Raw genomic sequence first — 25572 nt, forward strand, 5'->3', positions numbered from 1 at the left:
CTGAAGCTGAAGTAAAAATGGCAAGGGCAGCAATCATGATACCAGATGAAGCAAAAACACGCCTAATTTAAAAGACAGGATCAGGGAAACTACATTTTGCAAAAAATGAAATATCAAAAAAATTTACAGCAAGTTTCTCTGATAAAGGTCTCATTTCTCAAATATTTAGGGAACTGAATCATATTTACAAAAATAAGAGCCATTTCCCAATTGATAAATGATCAAAGGACATGAATGGGTAGCTATCTAAAGTCATATAAAAATGCTCTAAATCACTATATCGATTAGAGAAATGCAAATTAAAACAATTCTGAGGCACCACCTCACATCTATCAGAAATGACAAATGCTGGAGGGGATTGGGGGAAATAGGCACTCTACTGAACTGTTGGTAGAGTTGTAAACTGTTTCTCCAACTATCTGGAGAACAATTTGGAACTATGTCTAAAGGGCTATAAAACAGTGCATACCCTTTGACTAAGCAATACCACTACCAGGTCTGTATCCCAAAGAGATCAAAGAAAAGGAAAAAAAGGATTTATATGTACAAAAATAACTATAGCAGCTCTTTTTGTAGTGGCAAAGAATTGAAAATTGAGAAGATACCTATCACTGGAAGAATTTCTGAACAAGTTATGGTGTATAAATATGATGAGATACTATTATGCTACAAGAAATAAGGAGGGAGGTGGTTTCAGAAAACCTTGGGAAGACTTGTATGAACGGATGCAAAGAGAAATGAGAAGAACCAGGAGATCCTATACACAGTAACAGCAATATTGTAATGATGATCAACTGTGAATGACTTAGCTACTCTGAACAATACAATGATCCAAGAATTAAAGGGCTCATGATGAAAAATGCTATCCACCTCCCAAGAGAGAATTGAGACTATGAGTGCAAAGTGAAGTATAATTTTCTCACTTTATTTTTTTTTGTTTTTCTGTAATATAGCTAATATGGAAATATATTTTGCATGATCTCACATATATAATTGATAAATTGCTTGCCTTCTCAGTGGGTGAGTGCGGCTTGAGGGAGACTGAGAATTTGGAACTCAATTTTTTTTTTTTAATTCTGTTAAAATAGACATTTTTTTTTAGAAAGGAAAAAAAAAGATCTGAGAGTGATGGTAGACCACAAGTTCAATATGCATCAACTATGTGATACAATAGTCCACGTGATATTGGGCTTCACTGGGAAATATTATTCTGGGGAAATGATTTTGGCAGGGGCTGGGGATATCTTCTACCCTGGTCATATCACATATGAAATACTGTGTTTAATTCTGCTTGCCATATATTTGGAAAGGTATTGTTATTGAGCATACCATCTTTTCAGTCACTCATGTTACTATGTTCTGAGTCACTACTGCCTCTCATTCTCCCTTATTCCTCATGTCTAACCAGGGGTCAAGTTTTGTCAATTCCACATAATTTTTAGACATCTTCTTTCCTTGTCTCTTTATTTAAAGAGCCATCACTCTAGTTCATCATCTGTAGCCTGCTCTTTTGCCTAGACTACTAATAACTTCCTAACTGGTCTCTTTGCCTCAAGTATTCTTTCTCCCAACCATCCTCCACAACACTGTCAGAGTTCCTAAAGCACATTTTTGATCAAGCCACTCCTTAACTCAATAAACTCCAGTGGCTGTCTATGTATATATATATTTTTAACATCAGTCACACTTTTATGCAATATGATCTTTTTAAAAAAATTGATTTTTTTTAAATTCAGCAAAAATACACTTTTTGTTACAAACATGTGAAGTCAAGTAAAATTGATTTCCATATTGTTCATGTTGAACACACACACACACACACACACACACACACACACACACAGTGCTCACTTTGAATCCCTAATCTCTCTAGAACCATGTTGGGTTATTATTCCACTCAGATTTTCTTATCCTTTTAAAGTTGTTTGTCTTTATGTTATTGTTATCATTATATAAATTATTCTCCTAGTCTGCTCACTTTACTTTATATCAGTACAGTCTTCCCAGGTTTTTCTGCAACCATCCCCTTCATTATATCTTACAGCACAATGGTATTCCGTCATATTTATACACCATAACTTCTTTAGCCATTCTTCAAATGATGGACACCCCTTCAGTTTCCAGTTTTTTGCTACCATAAAAAAGGCTATAAATATTTTTGTACATCAAGTTTGTTTTGCTTAGGAACAACCTCTCCCTTAATCTTCTATTCAGAGATGACAGAAAACAACTATACAACAAGAAACAAAAACATTCTAAGATCTCCACTCCTTAATATATTGGTGGCTGCCAAATCACATGTGATTCTCACTATGACTCTTTGGTACTTGAGTGCTTTCCTTCTGGATGCTTGTGGTATTTTTAAATTTAATTTTTTTGGAAAAAGACTTGGATGCTCTGGATTTGGCTATGATATTCCTGGAATTTTCATTTGGACATTTCTTCAGGAGGTGAGTAGTGGATTCTATTTATACTTTGTCTTCTGTTTCTAAGATATCTTTGCAATTTTATTTTAAGATTTCTTGAAGTATGATGTCGAGGCTGTTTTGGGGAGTGGTCATGGCATTCGGATAGTCCAATTCTTAATTCTTTTCCTTCTTCATCTGTTTCCTAGGTCAATTATTTTTTTCTATGAGACACCTTTTATTTTCTTCTCTTTTTTAGTCTTTTGACTTTGTTTCTTACTATCTTATAGAGTCACAGGCTTCTATTTGATCTTTTCTAATTTTCTAAGAGTTTGTTACTTGGGCAAGGTTTTGTACCTCTTATGCCAAGCTGTTAACTCCCTTCCCAATTCTATCTTCCACAGTTATTTCTTTTCCAATTTTTAATTCTCTACTGCTCTCATTTTTATTTATAAAAATATTTTAAAACTTATTTTTATTCTTATTTCATCTCCTTCAGGAAATTTAGGTGAATTTGTACCTTATGTTTTCCTTTGAGGCTTTGCTCATGGATATTTTAGAGTCATTCTCTTCTTTTGGGTTTGTATCTTGAAGATACTTATTCCTGTATCTTTTTATGGTAGGATTTTTTTTTGATTGCTCAATATTCTATTACTCTTCCTGACTTTGGAGTTTATGGTAAGGTCATACTGCTTCTTCAGAGAGAGTCTAGCCTGGTCCCACTGTTGTTTCCTTGGTGCATTAAGTGTTGTATTATTACAGGCTCTAAGGGATTGTTCAGGCTGGAAAGTTTCAAGCTTTTAGCATTCTCAAAGTGGTCTGATCAAGGCCAAAAGCTGATTGTTGCTTCCTTGGTCTGAACTTTGCAAGCTCCGGATCTAAATTTGGATCTAAGCAACAGGTCTGTGATACTATGCTGTCTGGAGTTTCAGCAGACTGCTGCTGGACTCAATTAATCTCAGCTACTTTGAAAACTCCCGGTTCTGAGTAAAAGAACTGTGGGCTTCCCTTTGGTCTGGAATTTCTGCTCTGGTTATTCTTCTGTAGTAGTCAGACAGCTAAAAACTGGGACTGAGACTCTGCTCTGCTCCTGCGGGGTCAGAGCCACACAGCTGCTCCTTTCTTCTTGAACTTGCCCCTTGCTCAGTACACAGCCTAGAGACTGAGACTGCTCCTCACTCTGGATTGCCACCCCTTAGGCACAGGTCCCTTCCTCAGTCTACCTAGAATCTGATCCACAACTGGGTGGTGAGGGACAGATCTGCCAACTGGTACCTGTTCCCACAGCCTACATGAGTGTAGGTCTTTCTTAGTTGGATTTAGACCCTCTTCTTGCCTGGTGAATAGTCTCTCCCTGTTTGAAAAGGCAAGCTCCTAGACAGGATCTATCTCTCATGTCCAGAGACCTCTCTATGTTATGGGGACCTGTGCTGCAAAAATGACTCACTATTTCTCTTCTTGGATCCTCCAATCAAGATTTGATTTGCTGCATTTTCTAGATCTTTTTGAAGGAGTTGTAGGGAACTCATTATACTTCTTCCCGCTATTTGCCTGGCTTGGCTCTACTTCTTGATATGATCTCTATAACTTTTAAAAATAAATACTAATTTACCTGTTGATAATTAAAATCTTTTACATCCTGGAACTAACCTGCCTTTTTGAAGATCATCATTTTGGCCAACCTGCTGTTCTTCATCTTCGCCCGGGCATTCATGTCCTATCTGTGCCTTTGTACAAGTTGTCCCTATGTCTGGGAGACACCCTTACCTCACCCCCACATGTCAGAATTCCTAGTTTCATTTAAAGCTCAATGAATTTACCCTCTTCTTACACGAAACTTTTCATGATCTCCCCAGCAGTCTCTTCCCCTAAAATTACCTTGTTTTATCTTGTATATACACACTTATAAGTTGCCTACTTTCCCTGGAATGTGAGTTCCCTGAAGTCAAGTTTTTGTTGTCGTGTTCGTCCTTCATTTTTGAAGAAGACTATGACATTAGAGAAATAATGACATGACTTGCACTTGACTTTGTTTTGAGGGAGGGAGAGCTGTGCAGGTCACCAGCCTCACTTAATCCTCCTGAGCCATCTGGATCCAGTGACCTGATATTCATCAGGGTGACTGGAGACGGCTCAGGATACACTGGGAGACCTTGGTCTTTTCAGGTACTCATTTAGGTGGAGGTAATGCCCATTGAGTGAACAGGCCTCTTTCAGAAGTAGTCAGGGAATGGCCCCTTTAATGAGCAAAAGAAAAAAATAACTAAATTATTATTTCATTTAATGATTCACTGCTATGTGAAAAAATAGTCCAGGAAGGTAACCCCCATGGTGGAGAGCCTTGTGATGATATCCTGCAAGGATGGATTACAGGAATTGGGCATTACAGTCATAATCAAATATCTGCAGTTCTGTCATTCTGTGCAAGGGGAAATTTGAAGCAATGAAAGAAAGTTGCAAAGGGCAGATTTAGAGTTGATGTCAGGTAAGATTTTTAGCAATTAAAGGTATCTCAAAGTGGAATAGGCTACCTGGGGGAAGGTAGTGGGTTTCTTCTCACTGGACTTCTTTAAGTAAAGGTCAGAAGACTACTTGTCAAAAACACTGTAGAGGGGATTTTTTTAATCAGTTAACCCCAAATGGGGTCAAAGTGAGTTAGACATGATCAAAACAACAACAAACAGCTAGCATTTATATAACCCCTTAAAGTTTGCAAAGCACTTTACAAATATTATTTCATTTCATCCTTACAACAACCCAAGGAGGGAGGTGCTAGTACTATCCCCATTTTATAGATGAAGAAACTGAAGCAAACAGAAGATAAGTTACCTAACTCAGGGTCACATAGCCAGTAAACATGAGGCTGAATTTAAATGCAGGTACCCTTGATTCCAGGTCTAGGGCTCCATATCACATAGCTGCCTTATGAGTAAGACTACAGTTACTGGGGCCCCTTCTCACTCTGAAAGGCCAAAGATTAAGGGTAGTCACTTCATTAGTCTGCTTTCCACTTATATAGTACTATCAGCTACCATTTCTATTTTATTTTTGGTTAAAAATAACTCTAGGGTAAATACCATAAATTAATGTCATTCTCATTTTAAAATGAGTAAACTCAGATACAGAGAAAATTTAGGTCACAGTTGGTTTGTGGTTGAGCAAGAACTAGAACCTATATCTAATGGCATTAAATTTAATGCTCAGACCATACTGCTAAACCAAAGTTGCAGCTATTCATCTTGACCTAGAGTCAGGGCATAGTCACCAAATTCATGGACTTTAGACCCATTTCTTCAGAGGTTCATCATTTCCAGACTGTTGGGGTCAATAAACGACCTACAAGGTCTTTTATAGATTACAATCTATGATTGTATGAATAATAATAGGTCAAAATGCTGAGCATGGTATAAAACCATTACAACTACCCTAGGAAACAGGATAGGAAAAGCAGATTTTAGTCCTGACTCTTATTTGTCCTAACTCTACTATTTATTGACTGGGTAACTCTAGGCAAGTCATTCAACCTCTGTGTCCTTCACTTTGCTCATCGGGACTGAGCTAGATGATCTCTTAGATTTCTTCTGGTCTTAAGATTCTAATGTAGTATGACCCTACAGTCAAACCAGGGCACAATAATGAAAAGATCAGAAGGCGGAGGACCTGGATTCGAATGTGACTTACCAACTGCATGATTTTGGTTGGAACCTCTCTGGAAGTCTTTTTCTCCATCTATAAAATGAGAGTATTGGACTAGATATCTTCTAGCTTTAAATCTATGATCCCTATGAACAAGTCAGGATTTTAAAATATTTTCTGTGTATGTGTCATGTATTCCTTTGACATTAAGTGAAGCCGACAGACATGACTTTTGAATGTGTTAATTGCATGGGATAAAATGCATAGAATTAAGAAGGAATCCAACTATACTGAAAGGCAGTTCTCAAAATATATTTTTTTAAAGTTCATGGACTTCACTCTTTGCAGATGATATGATGATATACTTAGAGAATTCCAGGGAATCAAGTAAAAAACTACTTGAAATAATAAACAACTTTGGCAAAGTTTCAGGTTACAAAATAAACCCAAACAAATCTTCTGCATTTCTACATATTACTAACAAAGCCCAACAGCAAGAGATAGAAAGAGAAATCCCATTTAAAGCTACGGTAGACACTATAAAATATTTGGGAGTCTACCTGCCAAAACAAACCCAGGGACTATATGAACACAATTACAAAACACTTTTCTCAAAAATAAAATCAGGTCTTAGAAATTGGAAAAACATCAGTTGCTCATGGGTAGGCAGAGCTAATATAATAAAAGTTACAATTCTACCTAAATTAATTTACTTATTCAGTGCCATACCAATCAAACGATCAGAAAATTATTTTGTAGAGCTAGAAAAAATAATATCAAAATTTATCTGGAAGGACCAAAGGTCCAGAATATCAATGGAATTAATGAAAAGAAATGCTAGGGAAGGTGGCCTAGCCCTACCAGATCTCAAATTGTATTATAAAGCAGCAATCATCAAAACCACTTGGTACTGGCTAAGAAACAAAGAGTGGAATAGGTTAGGTACTCAAGACACAGTAGTCAATGAATATAGCAATTTGGTTTGATAAACCCAAGGACCCCAGTTTCTGGGATAAGAACTGACTGTTTGACAAAAATTGCTGGGAAAACTGGATAACAGTGTGGCAGAAACTAGGCACAGAGCAATGCCTCACACCGTACACAAGAGTAAAGTCCAAATGGATACATGATCTAGGCATAAAGACTGATACTGTAAACAAATTAGTGGAGCAAGGAATAGTGTATTTTTCAGATTTATGGACAATGCAGAAATTTCTAACCAAACAAGAGATAGAGAACATTATGAAGTACAAAATAGATAATTTTGATTACATTAAATTGTAAAGTTTTTGCACAAACAGACCCAATGCAACCAAGATTAGCAGGGAAGCAGAAAACTGGGAAAGAATTTTTGCAACTAGTATCTGTGATAAAGGTTTCATTTCTAAAATATATAGAGACTACTTAGTCAAATTTACAAGATTACAAGCCATTCCCCAATTGATAAATGGTCAAAGGATATGAACAGGCAGTTTTCAGAGGAAGAAAGTAAAGCTACCTATAGTCATTTGAAAAAATGCTCTAAATAACTATTGATTAGAGATGTGCAAATCAAAACAACTCTGAGGTAACACATCATATCTAACAGATTGGCTAGCATGACTAAACAGGAAGCTGATAAATGCTGGAGAAGATATGGGAGAGCTAGAACACTAATTCATTATTGGTGAAGCTGTGAGCTGATCCAACCATTCTGGAAAGCAATTTGGAACTATGCCCAAAGGGTCACAAAAATGTCCACACTCTTTGACCCAGCAATGCCACTTCTATGACTGTATCCAAAAGAGATCATAAATATGGAAAAGTGTCCCACACATACAAAAATATTTATAGCAGCTCTCTTTGTGGTGGCCAAAAACTGGAAATCAAGGGGATGCTCATCAATTGGAGAATGGCTAAACAAGTTGTGGTATATGAATGTAATTAAATCCTATTGTGCTATAAGAAATGATGAACAGGAAGACTTCAGAGAGGCCTGGAGGGACTTATATGAATTGATGCTGAGTGAAAGGAGCAGAACCAGGAGAACTTTGTACACAGCAACAACCACAGTGTGTGAGGAATTTTTCTGGTAGACTTAGTCCTTCATAGCAATGCAAGGACCTAAAAAATTCCCAATGGACTTTTGAGGCAAAATGGCTTCCACATCTGGAGAAAGAACTGTGGAATTGGATTGCAGAATGAAGCAGACCATTTACTTTTGTATTATGTTTTGTTTTATGGTTTCTCCCATTCATTGTAATTCTTCTATTCAACATGATTAAGCTGAAAATGTATCTAATAATAGTATGTGTAGAACCTATAAAAGATTGCAAGCTGTCTCAGGGAGGGAGTGGGGAGGGAAGTGGGAATGAGGGGGAGGGAAGGAAAAAAATGTAAGATATATGGAAATGATTGTAGAACACTGAAAATAAATAAAATAATTTAAAAAAATAAAGTTCATGGACCAGGTTACAACTCCCTGACACGCTATGTAAAGCAAATATAATAAAATATTCCTACCACTCTAGTTTCCTGATTCTAAAATGGAGGAGTTAACTAAATGTTTCAACACACATGCATTTTTTAAGCCTTCAGCAAAAATTAGGAAAACACATTTTGAACACGTCACTGCCCGGCAGCTCACAGCTGCCCTCTTTAGGGTTCTCTGTTTATCATTCACGTCCCCACTGAGTAGGTAAGATAGGACAATGTAATGTTAATTCCTTGAGAGCAGAGACTGTTTTCACTTTTGGTTTTGTATTCTCAGACACGAGGTGTCCAGCACATAAGAGGAACACTGCAGTTGCACGCTGAACTGAACTGAATTGAAATCTTGTATACCAACCACCCCACTTAAAAAACACATGAGGAAATCAAGAAACAGCAAAAGAAGAGTTAGGCCATTAGATTTGCTCAGGTTCTCCTGAGGCCAAATGCTAGAATGTAGTAAACATCTTTACTCCAATGAAGATTCTCCTTCTAAAACCACATCACACTTTCCAATCACAGCATCCAAAAAAAAAAGTCAGCACCAACTGAGAGAAGGTTATATGGTATATAGAAAAGATTACTAACTTGGGATTTGGAAGACTTGGGATCTCAAACTTGGGGGGTGATATTGAACACCTCACTTCTCCTCACTTTCATCTATAAAATAAGACATAAGAAGTAGTCTCTAATATTCCTCCCAGCCCTAAAAATTCTGTGATTTTCTCGTATCTAACTATAATTTTCTGCTCCAAGTCTATCACCTAATCTCAACTTCAAACAATGAAACTCTGCTTTCACACACCCACATTTCACCCTTTCATGCCTCTGAATTACCACAAATGACATCCCGTATCACTGAAACACCCCTCCCACCTCTCTTCATCTAGAACTTCCTTTAATGCCCTTCCATTCTGTTCAAATCTCACCTCCTCCACAAAATCTTTCCATGTAAGCCCTGCTTAACTCATTACACTAAGCAATTTAACAAGGAAAATGCAACCAGTGTTACACTGAGGTAAAAGTCAATCCTGGGGTGTCAGGAGCCCCCACCACTCCCAGTAAGACTGATATTATGGAGGTGGGGAGCTCAAAGGTGACTGGAAACCTAAGAAAGTGAGGGACAGATATTTGACTGCTTCTCTGATCAAGACAGATTCAAGCCTCTAAGAATCTGCATCAAGCAGAGCACTCATCAAGTTTTCTAGGGTCTTCACACCTGTTTCTCTACTTCATCCTTCCCACCCTCAACTCCACGGTGTTCACGCATTAATGTGTATATCTCTGTAGTGAGATTTACAAAATCATAGAAAAAGAACCGGAATAAACCTCAGAAGTAATCTGAGTGCTGTCAAAACTCAAATAGAAATTTGCTGTTCAGTTGTGTCAGCCTCTTCCTGATCCCCATTTGTGGTTTTCTTGGCAGAGATACTGGAATGGTTTGCCATTTTCATTTCCAGCTCAGTTTACAAATGGGGATACTGATGCAAAGAGGGCAAGTGATTTGCCCAGGGTCACATAGCTGGTAAATGTCTGAGGATGGATTTGAACTGGAAAGATAAGTTTTCCTGGCTTTAGACCCAGCACTCTATCCACTGTACCATCTAGCTGCCCTGAAATAGAGGGCCACTAAATCCTACATAAAGAGCCCTTAGAGCCATGTATTGACTTAGAAAACCACATAATAATATTTTCTATGTTCTGTTATATATTTATTTTGCTATTTCACCAGTTACATTCCCCAGTCCTGTTGGACACCTCTGATCGAGATCCCTCCCTTCACATAATGCAGTCAAGGAAACTGGGGACGAAAGATGCCAAGTGACTTATCCAAGGTCACACAGGTAGTAAGTCCTGGAGTCAAGATTTGAATCCAGATGCTCTGACTACAGATCCAGTTCTCCTTCCATTGTACCCTGCTGTTTCTGTTTAGATGTTACTGCCACCATATTCATAGGCCTTGGCAAGTGCCCACTCCCCTATTAATAATAGTATCTGACATTCATAAAGTGTTTTAAGGTATTTAAAGTGACTTACATAGATCATTTTATTTGAGTCCCATATTTGCCCTTTGAGGTATTACAAGTATTATCATCCCTATTTTATAGATGAGGAAATTGAAGCTGAGAAGGAAAGTGAATTATCCATGGTCACAGAGCTAGGAGAGGCAGAGAAAATACTTGAATTCAGATTCTCCTTTCTCTGAGCTCTTGAAGGCAAGAGACAGGGTGATAACACTCTTCCTTTCCTTCCCTTTCCTCTAACAAATTACTTGTGTTCTCTCTCTATGACATATATGTAAATACATACACCTAAATATGTATATGCATGTATGTATGTGTATGTGTATACATATGTATATAAATAAATATATGCATGCACACAGAAAGAGAGATGGGGGCAGGGTAGAAGAAAGGGCAGGTAGCTAGGTGGTGCAGCAGATAGGATAATGGGCTTGGAATCAGGAAGATTCATCTTCTTGCGTTTAAATCCAGCCTCAGATACTTATTAGCTGCATGACCCTGGGCAAGTAATTTAACCCTGTTTAACTCAGTTTCCTAATCTGTAAAATGAGCTGGAGAAGGAAATGGTAAACCACTCCAGCATCTCTCCCAGGAAGAGCCAGACACATTTGAAATGACTCAACAAAATGTGTGTGTGTGTGTGTGTGTGTGTGTGTGTGTACATACCCACACATACTCTGTTGTTGTTGTGTTCGTCCTTCCTTTTTGAAGACCATGACATCAGAGAAACGATGACATGACTTGCAGCTGACTTTGTTTTGAGTAAGGGAGGGCTGTGCAAGGTCATCAACCTCACTTCTCCTCCAGAGTCATCCGAATCCAGTGACAGATATCCATCAGGATGACTAGATATGGCCCAGGATGCACTGTGAGATAGACCTTGGCCTTTTCAGGCTAGGTCTTCTTACATTACAGCAAGTACTTAAAAATACTGATTGTTTTCTCTAATGGCAGGTATAGTGTTGTATACCCAGGGAAACTTCAAAAATGTTATTGACTAGCTACTGACCAGTTTCTTTGAGCAACTACAGATCAGGGATTGTGGGGTGTCAGGTTGCATAGTATAGAGTAAATTGGGTTAGACTGAGAGTCAAAGGCCCAGGCTCACATCTGGATTTTGTTTCTATCTGATATGACTTTGGAAAAGGGTGGGACAAGATGCTTTTAAGTACCCTGGAGGTTTTCAGCCTCCTGGAGTAGCTTGGTGGGGCAATGGATAAAGACTGGACCTAGAGTCAAAACGACTCAACTTCTTTAGTTCAAATTCAGCCTCAGACACAAGCCATGTGACCCTGGGGAAGTCACTTAACTCTGTTTGCTTCAGTTTCTGTAAAATGAGCTAGAGAAGGAAATGGCAAACCACTCAATATATTTACCAAGAAAATTCCAAATAGGCTCACCAAAAGTTGAACACAATTGAAAAATGACTGAAAACTTCAGCCTCTTCCTCTTGGCAATAGAATTTGGTCTTTCTCTCAGTCCTAAGACTTCTTTCTACTGTACTGAGGACAGGAACTGGGGATGCATAAAGAATTTTCCAGCCTCCCCGTGAGAGTCCATTGCCATCTTTACAATTTTACTTCTGCCTCATCTGCAACCTAAAGAATACAGGAGTATTTGACAAACAGATAGTCTGAAGCCCATGGGAGATAAACTAGAAAGAGAATAAAAACATATTCCTGTTACTGGGATGTATCTTGAAAGCAATATTGGATCTAAAATAAGGAGAGAACTGGGCGCGAATCCTGTCCCTGACGCTTATTTTGTGATCTTAGCCTCATACACCCCAGAGCTAGCCCAATTCTATGATTTTTTTCCTCAGATGAGAAAACAGAGGCCTAGAGAAATGAAGTGATTTGCCTAATATGGCAGTCAGACTGAACCCAGATATCTGGACCCCAAAAGAAACACTTTCGACTATCTCCCCAATTTTGAGTAAACAGTATTACCTCTCTGAACCTCAGTATCCTCATCTATATAATGAGGATAATAATAGCACCTAACCTCACAAGTTTGTTGGGAGAATCAAATGAGGTAATATACATGTCACACTGAAAATCTTAAAGCAATAGTAAATATCAGCCATAATAATATTGTATAATTATAAAAATATATTTATTGTGTGACTCATATATATGTTTCTGAGAAACAACATTTTCATGAGCAGGATTTCAAACCTACTTCTAAATATTGTAGAGCAGGGATCCTTAACTTTTTTTGTGTCATGGAGCCCTTTGGTGAAGGGGTGAAGCCTATGGACTCTTTAAATGCACAAAATAAAATGTACAGGATTACAAGGGAAACCAGTAAGACTGAAATACAATTATAAAAAAAAATATATTTAAACCGGGTTCATAGACCTCAGGTTAAGTACCCCCACAGTAATACATTACAGAATTGTAAAATCATTACCATTACAAACGAAGGAGGAGAAAGTCAGTTGAACCTTATCTTACTGGGCTCAAAATAGGTTCTATGATATACTAAAGATATACTGATGTATTTAAGATGACTACTTCAATTTTTTTTTTTTATTTCTGTATCTAACATCTAGGCATCTACTATTCTGACATGCTTTCAATTTCAACACAAAATCAAATAATGGCTTTGCTCTAAGTGCTGTCCATCTAGGCTTGTTTTGCTGCTGACTATTCAGAGGTCATTATAAAGAAGTCTGTCACACAATTTCCTGTACATCCTGATAATCTGGGTTGAATTAGAGGTCAGTAGATGCTATTTTAGTAGGAAGCATCTTTAAATAGATGCTAAAGCATTGATGTTAAATAAATAAGTAAATACCCAATTGTGTATGACTTTTCCACTTCCTTGAGTTTTCCTGCCATGGAAGTCAGGAGTACTAAGTTCTAATCCCAGGTCTACCACAAGAGTAGTTTACAAAACTGGAGGATACTTTACAGATTATTTAACCCAAGCCCCTCACTTTTCAGATGAAATATCTTCAGTCCACAGAGATTTAAGTGATTTGCCTGAGACAACATAGCAAATTAACTTAAACCTCTCTAGGTTTCAGTTTCCTCATTTGTAAAATGAGGGAGTTAGTGAAGAAAATTTCTCAGATCTTAGATTCATTATATTTTTTAAAACAGCTAAATTTTCATTATAGGCCTTTGGATTTCACAAGAGAATCTCAATTATCCCAAGAATTAAAGTATCCTAGACATTTTAAAATTAATTTTTATTTTTCAATAAGAAATATTATTCGATAAGAAATTATTATAATTTAGCATATTTGGATTCTAAAGATAAAGGCTCAAAAGATAACTATTTGGACAGAATGTTATGAGTTTAAAGCTATAATGTCTTCATGACTACGGAAGTCTCATGTTTATTTAGCATGTGGCTCTTTTGGTCATTTTTTCACCTTTTTGTGGATTCCAAATTTAATAATAAAACTACTGAATTCTGAGTTAAAGTGAAAAGACAAAATGATTTTCCTTTAAGTAATTTTATTTTTACTAACCTCCCTCCTTTCCTCTAGGTTTTCAATTAAAACATAAACATCACTTCTCCATTTAAATAAATAAATAAGGTCTGAGAACTTCCTAATCCAGAAGAAGAAATTAAACAAGGGAATTAACAAAGATTGCACACGCTCACCAGCGAAGGGAGGGGGTAGCGCTGGCCTTCAAAAAACAACATAATGAATATGCCAATGATCTGGCACTGCCTCCTGCAAAACCTGCTGCCCTCAGGGAGTAAGCTGCCTGCAGTACACCTGCTGAATGTAAATCCAGGAAAGTGTCTATTTTCTAGAACTGTTATCACCTCAAATTGGCTTAGACCTCCAGCATCTCTTTCACATTATAAACTTCCCTATTCATCTGAAATAATTCAACACCGTCTCCCTACTGCCATCCCATTCTGATACCTAAGGCTGTTCTGAAAACCATCCCTTCATTCTGCTCTGTGTGCCCTGGCAAGAGGCGCATGCTGGAGATGCAGTTGCTGATGCATATCGATGAGTATGAAATAAATTTTCATATTTTATCTCCTTGGAGAAATGATCAACTCTTACCTAAACTCTACAGAATAAACATTTAATTTGGAAAGACAGACAATAAAGAGCTTGCATACTAACTTTAATTTCCCTTCAAGAAAATAAATGAAAAATCATGTGCTCTGAAAAAACAGATAAGGAAAACAAAGTCAGAGGAAAAAAGCAGGACATAACCAAGGAGAGAAGTTGAGTTCCATTTTGGAAGACAAAACCAGTAACAATAAAGGAGATGCTAGATTATCAAAGATTTTAGTCTATTTCTGGGTTTACATATTAAAAATTATTAACTTTATTTGTGCTTTTGCCCAGACTGCTAACGTGTCATTTTCAATAATTATTTAAAATAAACACAAGAATTACTGACCCTGGGGCTTTGATTTTAAGGTTTTACAGTTTCTGCTAACAAATTATTTCAATCTAAGCCACCTTCTTTTGCTATATATAAAAGCTGGGGTATCATTACTTTGATTTATTTGTGTGCAGATAAATTCTGTCCCCTTTTAGGCTAAGAGCTGAATTTATATGCAAAATTTAAATTTCATGCTTCAATGGCAATGGAACCAAATCTACACTAATGTTTAGGCATAAACTAGACAAAGTATGCTGATATTCTAAAATAGTCCTAAGGCTGTAAAGAGTCATATTTGGGTATTACTGAATTCTATATGGAAAGCACAATCTTGTATATTGTACTTAAAATAGAATGCAGAATACTCAATAAATAAGAGAATTGGCTTTAGCTTCTCCTATTTTGTTTCTGAAGCATGTCTTATAAGCAATCACTATTCTCATTACTATTCATACAAAAGAAAAGTTATAAGCTCACAATCTGGAGGAAAGTGGAGCAGACAGAGGAAATTACAGTCCCCCCTCTACAGAGTCTAAGAAGTACCAAAAACAAGTCCCATCAGCACAGAGCAAAAACAAATCCAAAGAGCCTACAAATAGAAACTGTTTTGACAGGCCTTCAGCTCTATTAGGTTGAAGAAACTCATCCTGTTCAATTCCACAAACATTTATTACGCACCTATTAGACAAGAAAGAGAATAGCATAGTGTATAGAAGGCTAGTCTTAGAATCAGAAAGACTTGATTCAAACCTAGAAAACTCCTTTATGCTCTAAATTTGGCTGTAACTGTTACGAGAGTAGTTACTCATTTGAATCAATCTAAATCTAATCATCCACACTGGGAGTTCCCCATACCAATGAACTCACAGATCTGAAAAGGAAAAAACCCAAAGGTACTAGATTTTGAGGAAACAAGGACAAAGACAAAAATCAAAACAGCCCCTCCCTTCATGGAGTTTCCATTCCATTGAGGGGAATCAACGTACACTGAGTAAAAGCACAAGGAAGGGCACAGGCAGGGTGTTGGAAAAAAGACTGAAAGGGATAGAAGGAAGAATGCTTTGAAATTTAGAATATAATTCCTAATGGTCAATCAAAACATCATCAGCCAAATGGATATCACTGGTCTCTATGCTTGTGGGCAAAGAGATCAAAGATGAACCATCAAACTGCAAAAAAATATAGATATTATACAAATCAAGCATCCATGTACTGGGAGGAAGGAGCTGAAATAGGTTAAAAAAATACTGTGCACACTACATTTCAGTTCTATGAAAAAGGAGTGTGAGTGTGTGTGTTGGTGTGTATGTGTATGTACACACACATACATTCATTTTAAAAATGGACTCATATCCTAATAGACACATGGCATGTTTTTAGTAGAGTAGAAGTTTAGTACTTGTGACACTTTTCCAGGCCAATGCTCTATTTATTCTAGACCTGAGGGACAGATTCTCCTAGTCTTGCTTTCCTCACCATGAAAAGAAAACACTCTAAGTTACTGTATCAAGGTTAAAAGGAAACGTGGACCTCAGGTTACCTATCAGGAGACACACGGGGCACTTACCACTTAAGGTAAATTGGATTTCAACGCTGTAACTCAGATCCTTTTTGGTTTGTGGCTCCAGTCAGAAAACTACAAGAGAGGAGGTCCTAAAAAAAAGGAAGAAAGAACCAGGCCCAAGCCCCATCACCTGTGCCTCTTACTCCTATTTTTATTTTGGAAGGTTGAGGGAAGGGGGCATCCTCAACATGCAACTTTAAGAAGCGGTCTTTTTCAGAGGCCCAATTGGTACTGCTGCTTGTTTTCCTAATCTCATCTCATTAAGATCTTCAGCTTTTCTATCACATCACGGTTTCACAGTTTGTTCTTGTCTGGAAAACATTTTTTTTTCTTTACCCTTTCAATTCAATTGATTTCCAAAGTGAAAACTGACTTTACCTGAGATTAATCAGATACAAATCCTGGAAAACATTCAAGGTCTTCAAGAACAGAATAAACATCTGATCTGATTGAAAATATTACTTGATAATCAGCTATTATTTGTAACCCTAACATTTATTAAGGTGTCTTAAATCCTTTGCAAATGAGCTGTTCTAGGGTATTAGATCAATAGGACATGAAAGGCGGGAGATCAGTGGTGGTGGAATAGGGATTACCCATGATCCAATCATGCAAAAATCTATAAAGGCTGCGGAGAAACCAGCAAAGGATGGTTTTAGTTATATTTTAAGGTTGAAAAGCCTTTGATAACACGCTTCACAAATGACCTGCTTTGTTTCTGTTGGTACAATTCACACAGAGCTTCGTTTGCAAATGGATCTGTGTGTGAATGTGGGGTTGTTCAATGCAAACACTGCTCTTCCAGCACAGTAGAAAGGGGAGTCTGAAAATTAGTTAGCTGGATGTGAGAAGAAACTACCATTCTACTTACTAAGGAGAAATAATTGAACATGGATTGCCTGTTGCGCCTTTAATTTAATTTGGAGACCTTTCATCCTTTACTTTCCTGCCTTTGCAGCCAATACATAGGAAGCTAATTTGTACCTGGTTCATTTTCTTCCTTTTATCTTATCTACTTTAATATCATTCATGGAAATTAGAAATACCATGAATAAAACATGAAGTCCGTCTTGGGACATTCTTTCTTAACTGCTGTGAATCCCTTTAAAAAATGATTTCATATGATTGGGGTATGGTTTTTGTTTTTGTTTTTTTTTTAAGGAGACAAAAAAGATAAAGTAAACATTTCAGCTTTAGGAGTCTCTACTTTTCTTTGAGTACATAGTATTCCCACCCCAAAAAGAAAGAAGTTTTGTTTGTTTTCAGATACCGCTTTCACTTCTACTTACTAGAGTACATGCCATGTTTATATAATACAACACAAAGGACCTGCACCTGTGATTTCACTAGTATTGTGGATTTCCCACTGAGGAAACTCCCCCCCTGCCAATGTGCATCAGCAGCAAGGCAATTGAGACTTTTGAAAGCTACTTAAAACATAAAAAGCCAGTCTATTTCAATAGGGTTTGAACCCAGGGCTTTCTGGATTTGAGGACAGCTTTCTGTCAACTATTCCATGCAGCATTTTTCAAAACATATAAAACCACTAAAGTCTAGGGTGGATTTTGTAATTCTTTTGCAATAATAAATTAAGGGTTTAAAAAGAACTCAACTACTAGGGAGAATAATGCACTAGCATACAGATTTCCAAATTTCATCAAATGGACTTTTAAAACATTCAATATTGCTTATTATACAAATAAAAGAATAAGAGATTGTAAAAAGAGACTAACAGCTAACAGATGCCTGTCCTGCATAAAACACTGTATGGAGGGGGGAATGATAAGAGGACAGAGAGGAGAATTCAGAGGAGTCAGAAAACAATATTCCTATCCTCTAGCTGCTTAATGTTTTAAATTCTAAAAATGTGTCATTCATACCATAAAGTTCTTGCGTATAGGTGTGGGAGTGGGAAGGAGGGGTTCCTTCCATGGTTTTAATAAGAGGCATCTTTCTGTCTGATAGACAACAGATGCACTGCTTCTTTTACACTGTAAGTTTCTTTCCCTCATACATCTTTCTGGTTGTGAATCCATATAGAATACCTCACTGAAATTTTACATCCCCAAAATCTGTGCATATCTTCAATGTAAACTGGAAGTCTATACAGTTTTCCTACCTCCCATACACTTTTTTCTACTCAAGCAATTATTCTTCTTATGCCCCAATAAAAAATCTACAGGAATTTTCTCTTGCTGTTTAATGCTCACTAATTAACACTCTCCCTTCTAGCTTGGGAGACATCAGAAGGAAGGTTGTATTCTGATGATTTGAATTTCCATGTATGTGCCAATTCTCCCACCAGCAGGGGAAAAAAAAGACCTCACATCTCACATCAAGAGGCTAGAAGCGAGGCATAAACTGAAAATCATTTTCCTTTACAATCCAATCTCCTAACAGGTTAATTAAGAGGAGTGTAAATTACTTTACATAAACACATTAGATGTTCACAGTTAAAAGTAACTTCTAAGTGAAGGAGGGGGGTGATTTGCGGTAAAATTATGGTGAATTAAAATTATAATTGTGATTCTGAATGGAAGTTACTTCTAATGAAGACAAATTCCCCAGTACGAGCAAAAAATAAACAGAAGAAGCTGTTATGTTGCTCTGGAACATAGTGGGTGCTTGCCTGATGAGTGTTTGTTGACTTGGACAATGCAATGGCCCTTCCAGTCATCACACAAACTCTAACCTTGGTAGTTTCTGCAGAAAATCACAGGAAAATCATGCCTGAAGGGAAGGAAAAGGGAAAGTCAGTCCTGCTCTGGTTGTTTATGGTTATGTTTATGTTTATGTAGAAGACAGTGAATGAAAGAGATGGAGGACAGTCTCAGGATCTCCCTCAGCCTCTCAGTTGTTACTGCTTTCCCTCCATATAAGGGAAAAGGGATTCCGCATGGACCTGTGATTTCACTGGTATAGGAAAATCTTGGGTGAGGAATCTCCCTCTACCAGAGTTCTCCAGAATTGTCTAGATTATTGAGAGGTTAAATGACTTATAAAGTACTGAATAACCACTGTGTGCCAGACCCACGTGGTCCTGGCTTCAAGGCCAGTTTTCTATCTACTTTCTCTTTTCTCTATAACCTCATATTTTATATATACATATATATGTATGTATACACACACATATATACACATTAACATATAGTTTATACACATACACACACATATGTATATACAAACATGCAAATATGAACGTGTCCACAGATAACACAAAGTATATGTCTATATGTGTGTATGTAGGCACACATGTGCATATATAATTCTATGTTGTCTCTCTCCATACACACACACACACACACACTTTGTATTACATGTGGACATGCTGTTTTCCACTCAATAGAATATAACTCTCTAGAGAGCAAGGACTGCATATGTATGTGTAAATTTATTTATGTATTTTATTTCTATCTCCAGAACCTAACACTTGTACAGGCTTAATAAATGTTTATCTGAATGAATGAAAATTAAGGTTCTGAATGCCATTAAGGAATTAAAGATCTCTACACTGAAGTTAGAAAAAAAAATACCCCACATTTCAGTTAGGAAGGTAGGCACACGGAAGTCAGAGAAGAATCAGAGAGCAGGGCAGTTATAATGAGAATAAACTGTTATAGACAAGGTAGAGAACGTTAAGAAGCAGGGGCAGAAAGGATGGATCCATATTTGATATGAATTGTGTGTATTATTGATTAAATGTCAAATATGAAGGCAGATAAAATATTTTTGCACTCCCATTTTATTTGGAGGGTATGGATGACTAAAAATTTAAGGAGTTAAAGAATGGCTGACTTTGCAACTTAGTATCTCTTACTGGAAAAAAGTTTTTGGTTTTTTTAATCACCACTTGTCTGTAGAAAATCCAGAAACAGTAACTTCAACTGTGCCTGACACCTGTGCATGTATGAAGATATTTAAAGTTTAAAAGGATCACAAGGTAAACATTTATCATGCCTGCCGTGAAGTGGCCAGCTTGAATGGATGGCCTTGAGCCTGTTGTCAGGCACTGGCCTAATGAGTGGAATACTGATGGTGTCAGTGCAAAAGCCACTTCTTCAAAGGGCGCAGGCAAGAGCAAGAGCAAGCACAAGCACAAGCGCACACACACACACACACACAGCCATAATGCCATCTTTCTTGGAAGATGGTTACTTCTAACCTCCAGATCCTAAAGGTTTAAAAGGCAAATTCTGCCATGGAATTGTAAACAAGAAAGGCAGGAAAAAAACCTTGTTTAACTCAGCTACTATCTTTTAATAGAGAACTACCTACTTTCAGTAGATCTTCAGGAAGACAGAGGTGAAGCGAACAGAGGACCAACCCTGGTAAGTCATTTAACTTCTCTGGGTACCTGGCAAATCTCTAATACTGTGAAGTTATAGAGCAGTCTAGATTTTCGTAAGTGGATGGAGTTTCCACACTAGAAGTTCTATACACCAATGAAAATTAAGGTTCTGAATCAAAAAGTGGTTCTCTACCTGTTCTGGTTTTCTCCTTTGCTGAATTCTGTGATTTGACCATTTTCCCTACCCCGATCCCCCAACTCCTTTCTACAATTTAGACACTAATACCATAGTTCACGTTACAACTTTTTCACCTCACCCCAAACTCCAAGATTTCCAACAGGAGAGTGTAAACTTGGAGGTGTGAGACACCTTTTTGTTTAGCCCTTGTAGCCTAAGGGCATAACAATTTGGCTCCTCCCTTCCTTTTAGAAACATTAAATATGGTCACCGCTTCAGGGTGAGGAGGGAACTTAGAGACCATCTAGTTTCACAGCTTTAAGAGGAAACTGAAGCCTTGTGAAATTAAGTGACTCGCCTACAGGTAGTGAGTGGCAGGGCTGGGATTTGAACCCAGGTCTGATACTCCAAATCCAACAGTCTGTTGATTTGACTCTCAAACTAAGCTGGGCTTAGCATAGGCAGTGTGTAGGGTCGGTCCAATGGAAGTTGCCCACTCAGCCTGGGTGTGGAAAACAAGAACAAAGGCCACCGGAGCCCCCCGCTGCGTGTCTTTCTGCCCCTGGGGAGAGGAGAGTCCTGGGTGGCCAGAAACAACACCGGTAAAGTGCAGTAGCACCGGTGGCGTCCCTACCTGCCCCAGGGTGACACGTTAGGGACTGGCACGTTCAAGTGCCAAGAGTGGGGCGGCGCCGCTGCCTCTGGGGCACCGCCGGACTCCCCGCTCCTGAACCCCCCGCCCCTGGAGCGCCCCCGGGGAGCTCACTACCTCTTGGAACAGCTCCAGACTGTAGGTGTTGTCATCGTCCGCGAAGAAGAGCACGCCGGGCTGCGGCCGCTGCGGCTCGTGCTGGTGCGTCTGGCGCAGCCAGGCGAGGCCGGCGTTGCGCTGCTCCGTGGCCCGGGGCAGGCCGGGCCGCTTGTAGCGCCGGGGCGTGGGCACGTGCAGGTGGGTGCTGGGCAGCCCCGCTCGGGCCAGGAAGCGGCTCACCAGCTCGCTGCGGCCGGCCGCGTCCTCCACCAGGATCCAGTGCAGCTGCGCCACCTGCCGGAAGGTGTTGGCCAGCCGCGTGAGCTCCGCTTTCTGCACCGGGCGGCTGTAGGTGGGGGTGATGGCATAGATGGTGGGCAGCGGCGTCGGCGGCGGAGCGGGAGGCGGCTGCGAGCGGTTGCGAGGCGGCTCCGCGCCCCGCTGGGGACCCCCGTCGGGGCTGCCGTCCCGGGGGAGAAACGGGGGCCGCGGGACGCCCGCGCGCGGAGCTGCGCCCCAGCGGCCGGCCGCATAGGGGGAGAAGTGAGGGTGCGGGCCGAGGTGGGGTGCGGGCCGGCGGGGGTCCACGTCGATCATGATGATGACGATGAGTACCCAGGGCAGGAGGATGAAGAAGCGGCTGAAAAGGAGGGACTTCATGGTGCGCTCACCCCCGACCCCTCTCCCCCCCACGGGGCCCCTCCAGCCTCTCCAGGGGGCACAGCGGGGGCGGGGGGGCAGGGCACCTCCGAGCCGCAGCTCGGAACGCGGGGCGCTCCGCGCCCGGATACCGCCGCCGCCTATTCCTACTTCACGGAGCCTGGTGGGGAGCCCTCCCCATGGGGACCGGGACAGGCTGGAGTCCCAGGGCCGGGGGACTCAGTACATGACAGGCAGAGGGAGCGGGGGGCCAAGAGGAGACCCACTGAGGGATGAGCTGATGAGGGATGTGAGCGCAGCGGGCAGGGTAGGGGCCGGGGCGGGGTGCCTCCTTCCACCCTCAGTTCTTCAGTTTAGCAGGTGAGTAGGGGCTCCTACCCGGTCCCCTTCATCTTCTCTTCGAGAGTTATGTTGCAAAGACCCGAGTGGCTGGGAAAGCTGGCACAGGGTGGCCGGAGGGGGAAGGGCGGTGGTCTTTCACTGTCTTTCTTAATAGTCCTTGTAATCAGCCACGCGACTGGTCCAGATCTCTTCTTAGCCGTCCCGGGGCAGCAGAAAGAGGGTCTGCAAGAGACTGAACAGAGAAGAGAGGTCCAAACCCCGTAGCCCCACGAAAGGCTGGAAAGCAGTCTCTGGATCACAGCGGAAGAGTAGCGGGTGCTCCCTTAGAGGAGGGCAGGCTTGAGTCAAGAGAGCAGCAGAAGAGGTTTTCCTTCTTCACATCCTTGATGGGGCAGTGAGGACTTGGAAGGGATGCTGAGGACAGTCTAGCTGCCGCTCTGTGCCAAACTGACCCCAGTGCCGCCACTGCTGCCGGCTCTGTTGTGGTCCCTCCTCCTCTTCTTTGAACATCTCCCGTCTCCAGCAGCAAGATCCCAAAGCAAGGAAAGAAAAAGAAGAAAAAAAAAGGAGGGGAGGGGGAGGGTTGTGATGCAGACTAGCAGTACTCCCAGTTCTCCTGTGGATAACAGCAGCGCTGCTACTGGTGGAGAAGAGGGGTTGTGAGTGGGGAGGATGGGGGTGGATGGGTGTGTTGGGGGGTGGGGGGGAGAGGCGAAGTAGGTCCTCTCTTGCTCTTTGCCTGGGTCTTGGTGCTGGCTAGAATGAAAGCCTGCTGCTGTTACTACTGTGGGTTGTGTGCTGCTGCTGTTGCCACCGCCGCCGCCACTACCACCTCCGCCACTACCACCACCGCCAGCCGCTGCCCTGCGTTCTGGTGGTTCTGCCTGCTGGAAGAGAAGAGGGAGAGATCCCCTGGGGCTGCACTGAAAAGGGAGGGGGGCTCACAAGCTCGTTGCTGGAAGGAGCTGGATGCTGGGAGGTTTGTTTGCTGATCTCTCTCTCGCTCTTTCTGAAATACTGCAGGGTCTTTGGAGAACAGACAGGAAAATCTATTCAAGTGCTGAAAACTCAAGAGACCTCAGGTGGGGAGACAGAGTGGGAGAGAAGCAGGGGGTATTCTTCAAACGGTGAAGGAGAGAGAGCCAAGAAAAAAAGGGGGGGCTCTTATTTAGAACCAGCATATTGGCTCCGAGATAGATCATAGCAGCAGGTTTGTCTAATAGGGGATCATACCAAACAGCGTAAAACAAAATGCACTTTTATAGAAAGGCAAAAAATCAATAAAAAAAAATCCCAGATATGCAGTGACGGATGTCACACAAAGGCTTTGGGCATGTGAAAGAACCCAGGGGAAAGGTTCCAGTTCAAATACTTAATGTTTGTTTCCAGCTGTGTCATTCCACCCACATACACAAAACCCAAACTTTAAGCTTCTAATCCAAACTTCTTTTATTTAGTAATTCCTCTTCTTCCTTCTTCCTCCCCCTCCTTTTAATACTCATGCTGGCTATTATTAATAACTTACCCACGTCTAATGCTTTGTGATTTCACACACAATTTCACACGATCATCACAACAACCTTGTAGAGAAGTAAGGACAGCTAATGCTATCTTGATTTTTACAGCTGAGGACACTGAGGCTCAGAGGTTTCATTTGAGTCATGGAGTGTTGGACTGAAAAGGAAGCTTAAATATCATCTAGTCTTAAATTCATTTTACTGAGGAGGAAACTTCCCACATAGTGAGGTCAGGTGTCTTGTGCACCATCTCCAGCTCCGGGGGCCAAGCTGAACCTTAGAATGTACATCTTCTGACAACTCCAACCACCCCATGTCACAGTATAATGTCCAAGTCCTTTTGCACACCCTGACACACCGCTGGTTTTCTATAAATATTAAATAACAGTATACCATCCAAACCAAATGAGGTACAGTGTAACCAGCATCTATACCTTTCAGCTAGCTTTAAACAGAGCCAATGACTTTGTAAACTATGGATGATTATTTTCAACCTTGTACTGTATGAAAGGAACTTGGCAACTGTGAATCAAGCAGCTGGATCCCTTGCTATCCTATTGGCCCCAGAGAGCGGAAGGAGCAAGGGTAATTAATGTCATTCTGTTCTGTCCCCAAATGCATTATAGACATATATTCCTGAGGGACAGTGAATATGAAAGCTTTATATTCATGTGAGTGCCTGATAAATAATTGGGAAACATATTTCCCTTGAGTTCTGTTTCCTTCACCTCAACTCAAAAATAAATCTTTCCTATTGTCTGTGCAGAGGGAAAATGGGTGGTCTTGCTGGAAAGACCTTTCATAGGGACATACTTTGCTTTTGGTTCCTCTTTCTCTCTGCACTGCTTCTTTCATATTCAGTTGTTCCTTTTTAAAAATTTTTTTGATAAATCTGTCCATCCCTTTGCTTGTTTAACCTTCTCTTCTGTCCCTGAAATGTACAAGGGCAGAATCTGAACATTTAAATTACTGTTTGAATGCTTACATTAAGGGTAGCCACAGTTTTGCCTTCTTCATCTACAATCTCTACTTTATCTGCAGTATTTAAACTTCTGGAATTAAACTGTTCTCCTCTTCCCCAAAACCAACCAAAGAAGTGTTAAGTGTCCATTATGTGTCAGTCACTGTGCTAGGTTCTGGGCATATAAAAACAAAAAAATGAAACAATCTTTGCCCTTAATGGAGCTTATTACATTCTGTTTGCTGAGATGATATGTACACATGAGTATATAAAATATGCAAAATAAGTTTAACAATTTTGAAAGTAGGAGAAGCACTAGCTCCTAAGAGGTCTTAAGTAATGTCTCAGAGGGTGATATATGAGCTGAACTTTGAAGGAAATTTGGAGTTCTAAGAGATGAGGAGAGAGTG

The 25572-nt window shown here is 40.0% G+C and overlaps 1 protein-coding gene across 1 annotated transcript in view; it reads right to left on the reverse strand.

The window, feature by feature from the left end:
• Positions 1-23246, reverse strand: part of B3GAT2 (beta-1,3-glucuronyltransferase 2) — an 85109-nt gene extending 61863 nt beyond the window's left edge. The window contains exon 1 of the mRNA XM_072642585.1: positions 21701-23246. Coding sequence (XP_072498686.1) covers positions 21701-22342 — 642 coding nt within the window. The 5' untranslated portion in view covers positions 22343-23246. The remainder of the gene's footprint in view (positions 1-21700) is intronic.
• Between the last annotated feature and the right edge of the window lie 2326 nt (positions 23247-25572).

The sequence above is a fragment of the Notamacropus eugenii genome, chromosome 2 (genome assembly GCF_028372415.1).
Source record: "Notamacropus eugenii isolate mMacEug1 chromosome 2, mMacEug1.pri_v2, whole genome shotgun sequence".
Taxonomy (NCBI): domain Eukaryota; kingdom Metazoa; phylum Chordata; class Mammalia; order Diprotodontia; family Macropodidae; genus Notamacropus; species Notamacropus eugenii.